The sequence below is a fragment of the Oryza sativa genome, chromosome 1 (assembly GCF_034140825.1).
Source record: "Oryza sativa Japonica Group chromosome 1, ASM3414082v1".
Classification (NCBI taxonomy): Eukaryota; Viridiplantae; Streptophyta; class Magnoliopsida; order Poales; family Poaceae; genus Oryza; species Oryza sativa.
In genome coordinates, this window is record NC_089035.1 from 6,080,233 (window position 1) to 6,098,036 (window position 17,804).

The 17,804-nt window shown below is 43.4% G+C and overlaps 1 protein-coding gene across 1 annotated transcript; it reads right to left on the bottom strand.

The window, feature by feature from the left end:
• Nucleotides 1-6,074: 6,074 nt before the first annotated feature.
• Nucleotides 6,075-8,051, bottom strand: LOC4325564 (cytochrome P450 710A1). Its single transcript, XM_015792649.3, has one exon. The coding sequence runs from the start codon at nt 7,958-7,960 to the stop codon at nt 6,434-6,436; it is 1,527 nt and encodes a 508-aa protein (XP_015648135.1). The 5' UTR covers nt 7,961-8,051; the 3' UTR covers nt 6,075-6,433.
• Between the last annotated feature and the right edge of the window lie 9,753 nt (nt 8,052-17,804).

The following is a 17,804-nucleotide window of genomic DNA, read 5'->3' on the forward strand; positions in this document are numbered from 1 at the left end:
GGAGAAGTCATGGAAAGGATTCAAAAGGAATACTTGGGTATTTGTTTTCGGGAACATAGGGTGGAGTCAAGGAAAGGATTCGAGGCGGGATCTGAATAGTTCTGGATTCGTAGAAGTATTTGGCGAGGATTTAGAGGAAGGATTTGAATTTCAGAACTTGATTTCAGAGACTCGAATCGGAAGAGAAATTTGAGGTGGAGGATTTTGATTTCGATGAGAGGGATCAACGGGATTTGAAATGAGATCTTGGCACGACTTAGACTCGCACACAAAGAACGAAAATTTTCGAAATTAGGATTTTACCGAATTAGTTTTTTAACGCCTCACGAAAAGCGGAGCGTTACATATATGTATATGGTTCTAATCGATCCATTGCAACAATTGTACAGTGCTACACAATGCAGTGCTACTATAAGTACAGTGATATCTACTAGTTGATAAAATTAGATTCTCCTGGCTGACAGTCCACTGCAATTCTCAAAAAAAAATTAAAAACAAATCAGTCTCCACCAGACGAGAACCATCTAGCACCACATGCATGTCCAATTGTAGTCAAGAACGAGTTATTCAGAAAATTGACTGCTACTGTACTACTCAACCACCGCACCACATGACCTACTTCAAGTTTTTTTTCCAGAAAAATCAATGGGGCAGCGGCGGCGTACAGGCTCCGGCCAGTGAAAACTGGAAATACGAGCGGGCAGAGGCCAGCATGGGGGCAGACGCCGTGCAGGTGGGCGACGTGCGCGCGGGTGGTCTCGGAGAGCACGCGACGGCCGGCGGATGGCGGGAGGTCGGCGACCGGGCATGCGCATGGACAGCCGCCGACGGCATTGTGGACGACAGGCAACAAAGTTATGGAAAAGTCTTACCTTTTGGGGCAGTTTTGGCGGAGGTGCTGGGAGTTCGTCGGTGGTCGCTGGAGAAGATCCCTCGTCGCAGCCGCGCGGGAGTAACAATAAAACGCGCGAAGCAAAATTGTTCCGCGCCAAAAAAAAGGACGATGGGGGCTGTGCTCGGAGTCCCCAGGACTGGGGCCTTGGGGGGAGGATTTGAGGGCCTCCTCACTTTAGGGCTCTAGTAGTAGGGTTCCTGCTGGATCTAGTTTTTTTTTTATCTTAACTCTCAAAATTTGATTAGAGGTTGGATTTGAGGTCTCTACTGGAGATGCTCTTAGCCCTCTTTGCAGGGGACTACTAACGGACGGCCGCCCGCACGGTCAGTCCGATGTATACTCGTATTAGTACACCTACTACTTCTACTCATATACTACTACTGATAGTACTACTACACTGTTACTACTACTATACTACTAGTACTACTACTACACTGTTGTATACAAACTTTATATATGCGTATAAAAACTTTGTATACATAAATACATACATATTTAAAAACCGAAAACGAAGAACAAACAAAAAAAACCACATATACAAACTTTGTATACGCGTATACAAACTTTATATACGTAAATACATACATATTTTAAAAACTGAAAACCAAGAAAAAAACAAAAAAAAGCCACGTATACAAACTTTGTATTTGTACGTATACAAAGTTGTACGTATATAAACTTTATATACATACGAATACAAAATTTATATATGTATGAGTTTAAAACTGAAATAAACCAGAAAAAAACCAGCCAAAATCAAAAAGAAAAACCGAAAGAAAAAAGAGAAACGCCAAATCAGAGAAAAAAAAACCAGAAAAAACAAAAAGAAAAACCGAAAGAAAAAAAAAGAAAAAAAAGAGAAACGTGCGCACATGGCGCTCCCGCGCCGTTCCACCGCGGCCCCCTCTCCGCGCGTGCCACGTGGCCGCGCCGCGCAGGAGGGGAGCCGCGCGACTGATTGCTTTTTAGCGATTTCGCTCTTTGCACGCCAAAACCATCTTCCTCGAATGGATTTGGATCGTCTGACTTCATCCTGTGGAGGCACGGGCGTGCAGTCATCACTTATCCACCGTCCATGCAATCCAACGGCTCCCGGGCATAGAGACCTATGTCAGCTCAACAAGAGGCACGTTCTCCAGACTTCAGAGTCAGTTTGGTAGACTTGTAGTGCCGCCATCGCTGCCGCCGGCGAATAGCTGGAGCTCGTCTTTCGCCACGCGCTGCCACCGCCGCCGTCTTGGGCTTCATATGGAAGCTTTGCCATTCCATCTTCCTGCTAGGACTGGATGTATCAATCGGCAGTGATGCAGCATGCTTGCTGCCCGGAATTTGGATTTTGGAACATTATTACAATGAGCAGAGCAGAGCAAAGCATGCATTCGATTCAACTATTTAGCAAGTAAAGTATGCATTCCATCAGACAATTCATAAGTTTCAAACAACATCATTCATTACTAACTACAATAGAGAGTAAGCCACATCGTAAATCAAAAGAGATAGAGAATAGAGATCGTAAATCAAAAAGGATTAACAAGAACAAAAGCAACGCACTAGAAACTACAATCTCCATAGCTAAAATATGTCTTCAGTACCATCAACAGTTGAACAAAGAAATAAACTTAGCAAATTTGGTACTTTGGCCCCGAAAAATGAGGAACAAAAAAAAAGTTGGGCCCAAACGATGGCTGGTGACGGCGTGTGCGTACAAGCAGACGAGCTCCGAGCTAGCTAGTCACTGCCATCGTTGGCATCGACGGCGGCGGCGGTGGCAGCAGCGACGAGGGGCCTCATCGGATTAACTCATCAGTGTGTCTTGTCGGGCTGCCATGGACTGATTGCAACAGCAGTTAAGTGCGCGTGACACGTGAGCCGTTGAATTGTATGGACGGTGAATAAGCGATGACTGCACGACCGTGCCTTCACAGGGTGAAGGCAGACGATCCAAATCCTCCTCGGATACGTGACACCAATACGTAGCCAATCCCCTCGCCAGCGCCTTCTTCAGTCATCACACGGGCTGGCACGGCCCACGGCCGACAATGCCCCAGCTATTCGCCTCCTCCGGTCCAACAAGAAGCCAAGCCCCTCACCAGCGACATTCTCCAAGCACGAACTGCCGCCGCATTGCACCAACCTCCAAACCCCACTTGTGCCAAGGTGGTGAGGTCGCTTCGTGCGTCGGAGGTTCACGTTGCATGGTTTCTGCTTGCCAACTAGGACGAGGAAGGGGACATGGGTATATCGTGCTAGAGGAGAGAGCTGGACCAAGACTGAAGAAGGGCAAGAGGCTGGCGGTGCTTGAGGAGGTCAGCTGCTGGTGCTGACGGCGATTGAGAATGGAGGAGATAGAAAAATTGAGACTATTCAACGTCTTTTTAAGAAGTGCCACTTTACAAAATTTCTTTAGAGAGCTATTCAGTTTTCTTCTGGTTTATACCTTCCACTTATTATATCTCATATCTTTCAAAATTAGCTTGTGGGGATTGATAGAAAAAATCAGCAAACTTATTTTTATAGGAGCATCTGCTATATATAGGGCTCTATGGTTAAATAGAAATGATATTGTTTTTGATAAATCACCATATATTTTCTATATGCAGGTTCTTTTCAGCAATATATTGGTTCCGGTCCTGGGCACAACTACAAAAGTGTGATGAAAACTACAAGCTTGTGAAGTCTGCATATCATAATCTTGAGACGACAGTTATGCAGTTTTTTTGTCAATTTTGGATGGAGATTCACAAATGGTATTCATTAATTGTATATTGTTTATCTTGTGTTGGCGTTTATGAGTTTGTGTTCGCTTCATGTTTGGAAGAATTTTGATTTTTAAGTTTCTTTGAGTTGCACTCATTCTGAGTGATTTGGTGTAATAATTGGTTGTAGCTCGCTTGAGCAAAGGCGGGATGGTTTTCTATTCTATTATATAAAAATACAACACAAAAGGAGATGGTTAATCAGATGGAAAATCAACATCGGTTGTGTGGGCTAGCTTAGGCCATGTTTTTTTCAGCTTGAGATTATTATAATCTAGATTATTTAAGTCAGATTACTATAAGCTAGATTGTTATAATATGTAGTATAATAAGTGGTTAGTTCTTTCTTTCCTAGATTTGCAAGTCTAAAAAGGGAGTGGGTGGCATGGTGGGTAATTTTTCATCCAATAATCTGGAAAAAGCTCACCTAAATGAGCTTATCAGATTATAATAAGCTGGCCTCCAGATTATAATAAGCTACTTCAATAAGTTATCTGTTTCTTTCAGCTTACTCCCAATAATCTGGATTATAATAATCACAAGCTGAAAGAAACAGGGCCTTAATGATGCGGATAATATGTGCCTCTTGCTAGCTCAGCAGGCATCAAAACTAATGGCAAAAAATAGCTTAGTAATAAGACAATTGTAGGTATATAATAGACAATAAAGATTTTTTTTTCGATCCCATGGAAACGCACAGACATATCATCTAGTAATATCTTCTTTCTATAAAGTTAATGCGCACTAAACACATAAAGGTCAACATATAAGCATAATATTTATTAGCATCCTAAAACCTACATGCAAACATACCACATCAACCCATTAAACACACAAAGCTCAACATGCAACCATATAGTAATTATATCCACAATTTATTTCATTCTAAAACTAAACATGCACATGCTAAATCATCATTGTTAAATCATTTCATAACATTTCAATCTAAATCATTTCATCATTTCTCTATTATCTAACATATATCCCGCAGCAAAGCGCGGGGCATCATCTAGTACAAATAGATGCTTAACACCATATCAAGCACACCTTAGTTTGTTCGTAACTTCTATCCTCTCGTTTTTCACGCGCACGTTTCCTAAATTGCTAACATGTGTGTCTTTCTAAAAATAATCTACAATAAAATTGCTTTAAAATATCATATTGAACAAGTTTTTTTAACTAATACTTAATTAATCATATGTTAATTCAACTCTGCTTTACGTGCCAGGAAGAAGGGTTCCCAATCCCTCCTCCGAAACACAACCTTATTTTACTTGCGAGGGGGGAGGCGTTGTTTGGGGGGGGGAGGGGGGTTATAAACTCTGTTGGCACCCGAGGTCCGCGGCCCGGCCGGCGCAAGCACGGCACGGCCCGACTAGGGTCGTGCCCGTGCCGCCTCAGCCCGACGGCCAGGTCGTGACAGGGCTGCACCCTCGGTACGGTGGGCCGGCCCGGCATGGCACGATTGAAGAAAAATAGTATAGGGATGCAAAATAGACTTAAATAACCATATAAGGCAAGGCCTAATGAGAAGAGGAACACAAAATAGACTTATTTTCCAACCATATGGACACAACCCACAGAGTTGAGGGATGAAAAATAGACTTATTCTGTGGAGAAGCACGATGGACTATCGTGCCTTCAGGCGGACCCGAGTCGTATTGGGCCGTAGGTCGGGCCGTGCCATGCCGGACGGCCCATTTGGCCATCTATATTTGTTGGTTCCCAATCCCTGTTTTTATCCAATGAAAGTGATTCTATTATATTAAACCTACCAATATAGGTAGTATAAGTTTTGAAGGGCTAAAATTGAAATAAAAGGCAATATTGCTACAATCTTTTTAGATTTTTATGTTATATTAACATAAAATTACCCTAGCAAAGTTTTACATAAAGTATTTAAATACCCAAGAAAATCTATGGTTAGAATTTAATTATACTACCATCAATAGTACTCCTTCCATCGTATTTTGGATAGGCTATCGCTTTCAAAGCCAGACAGTATGCATGAGTCTGTTGTCCTGTTATGAAACAGTTGTGCGGAAATGATGAATACTAACCGGATAGAAATAGAAGAATAAAAGGAATTTTACTCAAATGAAAAGAAAAAAGCTTCCTTTCTAAAGGAGAAAAATCTCTCCTCTTCTTCTTCCGTTAACTAGCTACTAGTAGGCAAAGTGTAGTAGTAGCTACTCTCTTCGTCTCATGAAAACCAACATCTATATTTGAATTTGGACTTAGTCCAATAAAAACTAAATTTAGGCATAAACTATGTAATAACTGGAAAAAAAAAAAAAGAGGCCTCGCCGACGGTTTTCGTAGAAACAAAAAGAAGGTGAATATACGCATTGGCAGCTGCGCTGGCACGAGCCAACGCTCACTCAATCCAAATCGAGCGCCTTACATTCATAAATGAACAGAAGTAGCGTGCAACTGCTCACATTTTAGTTGCCAAAACAATCGAGCAAATCCATTCCAAATACCACCAATTTCCTGAGACATGCCAACCAACCAAACCAGAAGACCCACACATGTGGCCAACAACCCCAGATGTAGTGTTCGTATCATCCCCTAGCCGGCTGGGACCCAAAGCTGAGTCCAAACCCCAACTGAACCCAATTACCAACAAAAATAATTGAATGGACCAAACATCAAAACCTACAAATCAACAATGCATCACAGCTGCGACACGATCCACCAGATTGAAAAGAAAAATGGAGAAGAAGAAAAATTATGCGATGCACGGGAAGAGGAGCAGAGCAAGAGGACAAGGGAAACCAGCTCAGAAAGATGGGAACTTGGCGCATCGCTGCTTGAGGTACACGGTGCAGCTGTCCCTCGGCACGATGGTCGGCATGTACACCGGCTCGTCGCAGCCCTCCGTCCGGTCTCGCCGGAAGTCCACGACGGAGACGAAGAGCGCCATGAATAGGACGAGGTGGTTGAGCGCGTACCGCTGCCCGACGCACTGGTGCGGCCCGGCGCCGAACGCGAGGAAGTTGCGCTTGTACACCACGTCCTCCCTCCGTGCCTCCGAGAAGAAGCGCTCCGGGTCGAACGTGTCCGGCTCGGGGAACCCCTGGAACGACGACTCGTACACCGACGGGAACACGATGGTGCCCTTGGGGATCGTGTACCACTCCGTCAGCTGGAACTCCTCGCCGGCGATGTGCGGCACCAGCGTCGCCGGTGGCCGGTGCCGGACCACCTCGCGAGCTACGGCCTGAGTGTACTTCATCTCCGCGATCTTCTCGGCGGTGATGGGCTCGCCGGACTCCGGGGACCAGAGGGAGGCCACCTCGGCGCGCACGCCTGCGAGCACGTCCGGGTGGGAGTCCAGCGCGGACACGGCCCAGCAGAGGGAGGAGGTGGACGCGTCCTGCGCCGCGAAGAGGAAGTCGAACAGGAAGCCCCCGAGCTCCTCGTCGTCGGTGTGCGCCGGAGGCGGCTTCCCCGCTGCCTTGGCCTCGTCGATCTCCCGCACCGTCTCCTGCATCCAGAAGTCGACGAGGCACTCTGGTTCGCCGCCGGCGCGCATCCGCGCCTTGCTCGCCCGCGCGCACTCGCCGAGCGTGCGCACCAGCCGCGCCACGCCCAGCCTCGCGCTCCGGAATGCGAACCCCGGCAGGTCAACGGGGAGGGCCATGAGGCCGACATTGAAGAAATTGTAGTCCCTCTCGAACTTCTCCCTCGCCTCCTTGGTGAGGTACGGCCCCGCGAACACCGTCTGCGAGGTCTCGAGATTCATGTCGCGGCAGGGCACCCGAATCGGCTCGGCCTTGCCGCCGTTGGCGGCGCTCCGGTCGAGCCACCGCCGGAGGTGGGAGAGGATGACGCGCTGCTGGATGGCGGCGTAGGTGGAGAGCGCGCGCGGCGTGAAGTTGGGCGCGATCCGGCGGCGGAGGTCCTTGTGGTCCTCGCCGAACATGTAGATGAGGTTGTGGTCGCCGAAGAGCTTCTTGCCGAACGGGTGGCCGATGAGGTGGAACGCGTCGGGGCGAACGTTGGCGAAGACCCGGTGGGACAGCTCGGAGTCGCGGATGAAAACGACGAACCGGCCGATCAGGAAGTCGGCGGCGAGCCCCGCGCCGGACTTCCTGGCGCGCGCCGCCTGCGCGTCCCAGAACCCGGTCGGGTCGCGGATCATATGCGCGACGCTGCCGACGAACGGCACGACGAGCGGCGGGCCAGGCAGCGGGCCCTTCTTGCGGTGGTAGGACAGCTGCTCGACCAGGAAGTAGAACGCCAGCGCGGCCACCACGAACGGCGCCGCCGCCCGCAGGTCCAGGAAGTCCACCACCGCCGCCATGGCGCGGGTCACGGGTGGCGGCCGGGCGGCAGCAGCAGCTCAGGGCGCACACGCACCTCTCCCAAACCCGCACACTACTAGCTGGTGTGTCGTGTTGGCATCTCTCCCAACGGAGGCATATTTATGCCCATATGTGTGTCAGTGTGTGAGGCGTGGGAGGAGGAGGGGGAAGGGGGGATAGTAGATCGCTGGTCAAACGCGCTGAGACAACGGAACGAGGCGGCTTTTCTGGGCGGGCGGATTGGCAGACGGCAGACGGCCGCCGCCGCGCGAGGGTGGTGGAAGAAACGAGGTGCGAGGAGGCGGTGGCGGCGGCTGCACGGGCCTTACCCTTGTGGATAGGGGGGGATTTCACGGGGAAATTGTCACTTCGGGACGGGAATCCGCGCAGGTAGAAGTAGGTGGCGACAACGACGGGGAAGTGGCACACGCTCGTGAGTAGCGACGACCCGCACTACTCCGCTGCGACGCCGGCGAGCAGTTCATTTCAACCTGTACTACACGAATCTGTTTGATGGTCACAATTCACAAACTACTTGCTTGATTGTTGATACTACTCCGTAGTACTATAACTACTGGATCGTCCTGTAACTAATCATGTTCCATGATTTGCAAGTGCGAATGTGTACTGTGTATAACACATGGTGGCCATTGTCTTTTTGGCCGTTGTGTTTTTAATTGTTTCACCTGATCCTCGTGACAAAAATACTCACAGCAAGCAAGCAATCAATCATCAATACACGACTAGAATGGTATGGGTACGTTACGTGCTGCTCCTGCACTTTTGGAGAGAGTACTCTCTCCGTTCTAAAATAAACCAACATTATACTAAAATGAGAAACATTCTAAATGAATCTCGAGAGAGAGTACTCTCTCCGTTCTAAAATAAATCAACATTATACTAAAATGAGAAACATTCTAAATGAATCTCGATATAGAGTAGAGGAAGGGAGAATAAAGTTTGGTCAGACATGGTGGAGCAGGGATAACAGTTAACCGTCGCTGGAGGATTAGTTGGCCAGATGGCAAACTTTGATCTGGGGTCTTCCGACAGAGATGCCTCTGTTGGACTATTGACTTCGATCTAGAAGATGTTCTTGATTGACCATAACGGATGGAGTTGAAATCCCCTTGAGTTCTTATACGGATCAAAGTGAAACTAGTCGTAACTTGTCGAATGTTCTACTAACTTCTGATGGCGGCTTCGCCGGATTGTGGCAAAGTCAGGTCAGAAGAAAGGGACAACCAGTTCTGAAACTTTTTTGTTCATATCCGTTCATGCTCTTTGTACTATACTAGTATTACAATTTTTTGTCCTATGTTTTACCAGGAGTGCCTTCAAAAATGGTTTTGGTTACTCATTCTGTCGTTCAATGATGTGTTATTTTCCTTCCTTGAAGGAGAAAAAGAAATATGTATATACTCTCTCTTAATATAAGGGATTTTACTTTTTAATTTATCTTAAAATATAAGATATTTTAAAATTCTGATACAGTACTTTATTCCATACTTATTGACTTTTATAGTATTATTTTGTCTCACCTACCAACGTTTATTAGTTTATTTTTCTCATACCAACTTTCTTACTAGTAGTTTGTTTTTCTTTTTTTTTTGCATGACTTGTCCTTTCGTTAATTTCTTAATTTCTAAAAATGGGCATATACTGTTGGACGGGGAGAGTACCACGAAGTTTTGTGAAGTGCTGATATGAAACAATGGTATACAGTGTAGAGTGCCATCGTTTGCTCATATAAAAATGAATTTATAGGTAAAAATTTTATATATGTATTTTTATGACTTCAAAGCTAATACTAAAAAGAAACTACATCAAAATTATCTTAAAATTAATCTTAAAATTAAGTTTGAAAATTTAAATTTCAGCTTTATTTTTAACTGATTAGGATTTCTGATGAGGTCGTGCTTTCTCGGTTAAAGGTACATCACATCGGAAAACGGTGCATGGATAAGGTGTGTGTGAGCCGCTGGTTTGGGCCGTTTCGCGTGGCTCACGTGGTGCTCACTCTTTAATCTTTATTCATTGGGCACAAATAATATTACTGTATAGAGTATTAATGTGACATGCCGGACTAAGGCTTAATAGTATTAATAGAATACTCATATCAATAAGTTGCAACTTTTTTTCCGGAAGCTGATCTAGAAAGAACTCTGAGGTTAAGCGTGCATAGGTGACCGATCGGGAAATTGTTCCCGAGTGCGGCGTGGAGTAATTTCGGGATAGGTGACCGATCGGGAAATTGTTCCCGAGTGCGCACAAGTGAGGACAAAGTGTGTAGAAAAGACTTGGATGTGTTCAGTAGCGATTACTGTCGCTGGTTCGTAAGGCCTGGATTTCCCGAGTGCGCACGAGTGAGGACAAAGTGTGCAGAAAAGACTTGGGTGTGTTCAGTAGCGATTACTGTCGTTGGTTCGTAAGGCCTGGATTTCCCGAGTGCACACGAGTGAGGACAAAGTGTGCAGAAAAGACTTGGGTGTGTTCAGTAGCGATTACTGTCGCTGGTTCGGAAGGCCTGGCACTCGGGAACAATTTCCCGAGTGCGCACGAGTGAGGACAAAGTGTGCAGAAAAGACTTGTGTTGGTTTGCGATTACTGTCGCTGGTCAGGCCTGGGAGAGTCGGGACGTTACAATTTGGGAACAATTTCCCGATCGGTGACATTGTTCCCGAGTGCGCACGAGTGAGGACAAAGTGTGCAGAAAAGACTTGTGTTGGTTTGCGATTACTGTCGCTGGTCGGGTCTGGGAGAGTCGGGACGTTACAATTTTCGGAAGGCCTGGCACTCGGGAACAATTTCCCGAGTGCGCATGAGTGAGGACAAAGTGTGCAGAAAAGACTTGTGTTGGTTTGCGATTACTGTCGCTGGTCAGGCCTGGGAGAGTCGGGACGTTACAATTTGGGAACAATTTCCCGATCGGTGACATTGTTCCCGAGTGCGCACAAGTAAGGACAAAGTGTGCAGAAAAGACTTATGTTGGTTTGCGATTACTGTCGCTGATCGCACAAGTGAGGACAAAGTGTGCAGAAAAGACTTGTGTTGGTTTGCGATTACTGTCGCTGGTCGCACAAGTGAGGACAAAGTGTGCAGAAAAGACTTGTGTTGGTTTGCGATTACTGTCGCTGGTCGGGTCTGGGAGAGTCGGGACGTTACAATTTTCGGAAGGCCTGGCACTCGGGAACAATTTCCCGAGTGCGCACGAGTGAGGACAAAGTGTGCAGAAAAGACTTGTGTTGGTTTGCGATTACTGTCGCTGGTCAGGCTTGGGAGAGTCGGGACGTTACAATTTGGGAACAATTTCCCGACCGGTGACATTGTTCCCGAGTGCGCACAAGTGAGGACAAAGTGTGCAGAAAAGACTTGTGTTGGTTTGCGATTACTGTCGCTGGTTAGGCCTGGGAGAGTCGGGACGTTACAATTTAGTATCTTGGGTGTGTTCAGTAGCGATTACTGTCGCTGGTTCAGAGGTTCTGAGCAGGCCCGGCCTAGGAGAGGCGGGACGTTAAAATTTAGTACTCCCTCTGTTTCGAAATGTTTGACGCCGTTGACTTTTTAGTACATGTTTGACCGTTCGTCTTATTCAAAAAATTTAAGTAATTATTAATTCTTTTCCTATCATTTGATTCATTGTTAAATATATTTTTACGTAGGCATATAATTTAACATATTTCACAAAAGTTTTTGAATAAGACGAATGGTCAAACATGTGCTAAAAATTCAACGGTGTCAAACATTTCGAAACGGAGGGAGTATCTTGGGTGTGTTCAGTAGCGATTACTATCGCTGGTTCGGAGGTTCGGAATGGTTGCAAGCGGGCCCGGCCTGGGAGAGGCGGGACGTTACTATTAGTATCTTATCTTGGGTGTATTCAGTAGCGATTACTGTCGCTGGTTCGGAATGGCTGCAAGCAGCAACGACACTTGTGTTGCTTTGTGAGGGTAGTCTGTGGCCTATGAAAGCTGTCAGATGTAAGCGGGCCCGGCTTGGGAGAGGCGGGACGTTACAATTAGTATCTTGGGTGTGTTCAGTAGCGATTAAAAAAACTTATGTTTTGGGATAGGGGTAGGTTTTGAAGTGACTATTACTATGTCGGAATATTATGAAATTTATATCGAAACTCTTAAGTTTAATCTTCGATGTGAATTTTCATTACCCTGCTAAGTGGGTGCCACTTAAATCTTCTCAAAGCACCTTTGCACGAATGGAAGCATAACCAAATTAATGGAGCGCCTCACTGTCCCTAACAAGCAACAACAAAGGAACAGAAAACTAATAAAGATTTGACCATAACGAAGTACTCCTTGTTGTCACGAGCCTTTGAGAAGACTGTGGTGGAATTGGACAGATCAACAAGTTAGGGCTTCTTTTCCAGTTGTTTCTAAAGTGGAATTCTAAAATCACAAAGAAAATCCAGGAGTAGAATATCATTGCGTGTTCAATCCTCCAGATCCCCATGACATGGTTCAATCATATTGTTGAATGCTTCAAAGAAAGAAAAACAATACAAAATAATTACGAAAATGAGAAGACACGGATCAAGATTTCCACGAGATTGGAGACCTAATACTAGATAATGCAACGTCGGATTAACTTTTCAGATAATGCAAGAATAAAATTGCAGATTTGGTGATAGTTATTGTTTAGGCATAATGATTTACTAGCTATAGATATCATCATTGATTATATTCGCGCGTAATGTCGTGTTATATCCTCAGCCACAGGTGATGTCAGAGTTCTACAGCGAATACGCCGCATTTTCTAATCTATGAATGCGACTGCAAAAGACAATTGAGGTAGATTGATTATTGCCTTGCACTGATCCGGATCTGTTTGGGATTCCATCTCGCAGCAACTCCCGGCCATAAATAAACCTGGTTAACTAATACAGTTCTGAACTACTGATGAAGTGACGCAGCGGAAACCTGGGGCGCGCCGGCCGGCCCCGGCTTCGGCTTGGCGTCAGTGCCGGGGCGGCTGGGAAAAGAAACACCGGCCGTCGGCGACGCCACGCGGCCACGCCTGTCTGCACTCTGCACGCGCGGCTTACCGATCACACGCACCAACGTACCGAGCCACCGAGGCACAGTGCTGCTCTGCTCTGCTCAAGGTCGAGCGCTCTCCAATGCGGCAAATGCCCAATCGGAGAAGCGCCTGTTCGCCGATTGGTCCAGACACCCGAAAAAATAATTAAAGGGGTGTTTAGAAGAGAGAGGCTATGACTTATGCTTTTGAGAGAGGGGATGTTTGAGAGAGAGTTTAGCCCCTCTCTCCCAAACACCCCCTAACACGAGCGGGATCTTGCACGGCAAAGCCAAGCCAGATTGGCACATTCCATGCAGAAGTTGACTTGCCCAATTCTCCCTTGTCGTCGATTCGCCATTCCTTTCCTCCTCAACGATCTACGCGTAATTTATTTTCGCGACCGAGCAAACTAGCGTACTACTACTACCGAACTATTCCTTCCTTGCTTGGATTTTCTGTCATGCCTAGTTAATTTGTTCCTAGTGCCGGTTTTATTTACTCCCCCGTTTCATATTATAATAAGTCACTTTGATTTTTTTTCATAGTATCACCTTTTTAATTTGATTAAACTTATAAGAAAATTTAACAGCATCCAAAATATCAAGTTAGTTTAATTAAATCTAACATTGAATATATTCTAATAATATGTTGGTTTGATTGGAAATGTTTATAAACTTGATTAAACTTTTAAAAAATAAGTTAAAAAAATTAAAACGACTTATAATATCAAACGGAGGAAGTATATATGTTGAAACCTACTAGGGTAAGCTGCATTCAGAACATGCTAAAACGTGGGAGGTGTACCGACTCTCATGCTTGTTTTTGCAGGTTATGTTGCGTGTTTGGACGTAGGAGTATGCATACAAACGCAATCGCTGACGCAGGTAGCTTTCCCTTGAACTCCATTGTGCTTTGGTTTAGCTGTCAGCTGCCAGAAAATTGTGCATCTCGCTAATAGTAGTTACTATAGCTACTTGGTACAGTACTTGCCAACTGGTACTATACTATTATACGTTGCTAGTTTCATTTGAACACGAAACGTTTCTGAAAAATTAAAATAAAGCAATGACCATGGTAGTCGATAAGCTGTAGTAAAATGAATGAAGAAAGTAAACAACCAATCAAATTGCTGCTGCTAATTTTTTTTATATCTGTATTATTAACAGTTTAAAAGTAATCAATATGTATGTTGAATAAATAAAAAGGGACTGCATGTGCACCAATAGCAAGAAAACACATTCCCATCTCAGTCAATTTTTTATCCATCGGATCAATATTCAATAGTCCAATATCAACTCACCCATCTGATATTCACAGCAAACCCGCTTCTTTCCGCCCTACTAGCCGCATGTCCTATATTTATCTCAACTTCATATCGGATAATATTTAGCAAATCCGTAATTAAAAGGTGAAACATCATATGGCCCTGCTAATTTTACCCATGCAAACCACGCGCGCAGTCATAATCGACTTGCTCGGATAGTGATTCATCATTTCAGGCAGCAGCTACTAGATGCCAATTCTAGACACATTTTGTCCCCGATCATGTGACCACAACATGACATGGCGCCACATATGGCGATTCAGAGCTTTGTTGTTTGTTCACTGGGCTTTCCGTCCAGTTATGCAGTCAGCTTATTGATAATTAGTTAGCAGCACACATAATTAACACCTAAACCGCCGTGGTTTAGCTAGAAGTTTTAGTACCAATTTGTGCAATTTGCATCATGAACTTAACGTGCGTGAGATCCGGGGTCTGCGTGATGGCCGATCACTGACAGTACCCGTGAGGAGACTGCAGCTCCGCACGTGAGATGTGCCCAGGCGCAGCAGATGGGTCGGGGTCCCTTGGTGAGGATTGTTTCATTGTTTGCATGCATCCATGCGTGACGCGTGAATATTCTGTTCATCATGCCGATCCAAACGTTGTGCGCACATTGTTCGTTCGCCAGTCAGTGTTAGATAAGAAAGCCGTCGTGAATATAATTGCCCGTAGCCAAGATGGATTAGAGGACTACTGGGATCGTCTGCAGCATTACACGCAGGCACTGTATAGTCTATAGCTCATTGTAGAGGCATTACTGTGGCAAGGAAATTGCATGGCGTCTCATTGTAGCAATTCAATGTAACCCGTCGCTGTTTACCTCTGCCGACTTAGCAGTTGCTGTGGTAGAGGAAAATTTTTTATAAAAAAAAAACGAATCGACGAGCCGCCAATCTATCTATTATATTATTAAAACAGCCTTAAAAGAAGGCACAACGTTCGTTGTGGAGGCTAGAAATTCCCACATTAATCGGAGAAAAAAAGAGAAAAAGAAAAAAAATCTTAACCGTTTGATCATGGTGGGTCCGGATTATAACGGTATATATTGATTTATACAGTTGTATATGAAATACAATTATATCTATAAAAATAGAAGTTGGGAGTTGTATATAAAATCTGGATCTTATAAAAATAGAAACTAAGAATTGTATATAAATCAAAATATACTTAATGGTTCTTATAGAAATAAAATTTTAGAGTTGTATATTAAATCTAACGGGATATGTAGACTTATAGGAATATGCATATAAGTTTTGATTTTGCGTTCTTTATTTAGAATTGGAACAAATACGTGTACCTGAGGTAAAGTATGTCATGTCACCTTCTAAGCAAAATAAATATGTCCAGGTATAAATTGGTGTCCGATTCCAACTATGGCTTTCAATCAAGTCCCAATAAATACCAACCAATAACAAAAGCAATCACATAAGTACAGAATCTCCAGCAAAAGAACATGCATTCTTGAAAAAGGTTACATCTAGATGCTCTGCAATGCTGAAGGAACTTAAAAAATTAGAGATCAATTCACCGGATACAGTATGCGTCCTTTACTAAAAGATGAGAAATACAAGACGTGAATGAGCTGGATCCAAGTAGCCTGTCCTCAATACAGTGTACCACCATAAAAAATTGGATCTCAGTTTACCAGATATAAGTGTGCTCATTGTGCCTATCGGCCAAGCATAAGTCGTTGACGCTCAATCTGACTGTCCTAAGCTGCGTAACTAGATCAAAATCCATCCACTAAAAATCTCTCTATCTACTCCCTTCGTCCAGCAAAAACCCATATGTCCAGGTTTAAAACCAGGATTAGTTTTTTTTCGGAGAGAGTATCTGTTATATCATTAAGGCATCTTAAAAAAAATCCAACACATTTGCTCCGAAGGTTAAAAATTACCATGTTAATGAAGAAAAAATATTAACCATTAGATCATACTAGATCTAAACTGTAACGATCGAGTTAATATGTATTGATAGTATGGTTGATAAATCAATAGAACTCCAGTTGAATACGATAAGGATTCTAGATTTAAAAAAAACCAATCGGACATAGGCTTCCATACTATGATACTAACATGGATTTGGACTGAAAAAAGAAATCAAATTTGGAGCTTTGCAACTTACTGTACTGTCTATACGACATTAACTAATATTCAAAATAAAAAAAAATTGTGATATTAGAAAAAAAAAAGAAAATTAATACTTCAAGTAGGAATATAATTTATAAATAACTAAAATTCAGAATAAAAAATAAAATAAATTTCGAAAATAAAAACAATAATTATGAGAGTTTAACTAGGAATATAATTTATAAATAACAAAAATTTCAGAATAAAAAATAAAATAAATTTAGAAAATAAAAACAATAATTATGAGAGTTTAACTTAGGAATATAATTTATAAATAACAAAACATCGGAATGAAAAATACGGAATTTTCAAAAAAAAAAGTCCATCTATAACACAATGATGACAAATGACAATAAAGAGAGAAGTACCATGCCAGTAAAGGAGTAGGCTGGTGGCAACCGAGCATATAAAACTATAAACAAAACCCCAAATAAAATATAAATGATGACTAATAAGAGAGATACGGAGAAGCCACTCTGAAGAGTAAAAAAAATAAACCCCAATAACAATTATGCACGATTTTTAAAATTTCAATAAAAACAAGAAGCGAAGTAGCGAGCGGGCTATAGAGAAGTAGTATAGCAAAGCCGCAAACAGTTGACAGGACTTCTTGAAAGTAAGAAATAAAACCCCAATGATAAATATGTTAGACTTTTAATATCCCACTGACAATAAAGAGGGGAGGCAGCGGGCGGGCCGTAGAGGAGTACAGTGGTAATGTTTGACGGCACTTCTAAAATTATAAAAAAATAAAATTCAATGAGAATAAACTCTCTAAAAATATACGATCCAATTTTTAAAGGTTTCAAGAAGAATGAATAGAAGTCATGGAAGATCGAGTAAATAAATAAAGGGTGACAAAAGGACTATGAGGTAGTGGACTGGTGTGACTTTTAAAAATTTTATAAAATTAGAAACCCACAAATGATAAGGTTCGGTCTTTCAAAGCCCTAAGACAAAGGGATAGGTATTTGATAAATTTTAAGTATAATCACATTAAAAATAGATAATTTTGTATATGTGCTAGCCGCGCAATTGCGCGGGCCATCTAACTAGTTATATTATTAAAACAGCTTTGAAAGGAGGCACCACGTTCGCTGTGGGGGCTAGAAATTCCCACATTAATCGGAGAAAAAGAAGAGTACAAGTAGAAATACGATTTAAAAATAGCTGAAATTCGAAATTAAAAATAAGTAACATTGAAAGAAGTTTCCATATAACAACCCAATAGGAGTTTAATCAAAATTCGAAATAAAAATAAAATAAAATCTAAAATTAGAAAAAGGAAAGGAGAGTCTAAGTAGGAATACAATTTAAAAATAGCTGAAATTCGGAATTAAAAATAAGAAATATTAA

Coding starts and splice junctions, on each gene's coding strand:
- LOC4325564 (XM_015792649.3), bottom strand. CDS start 7,960: ATGGCGGCGGTGGTGGACTTCCTGGACCTGCGGGCGGCGGCGCCGTTC.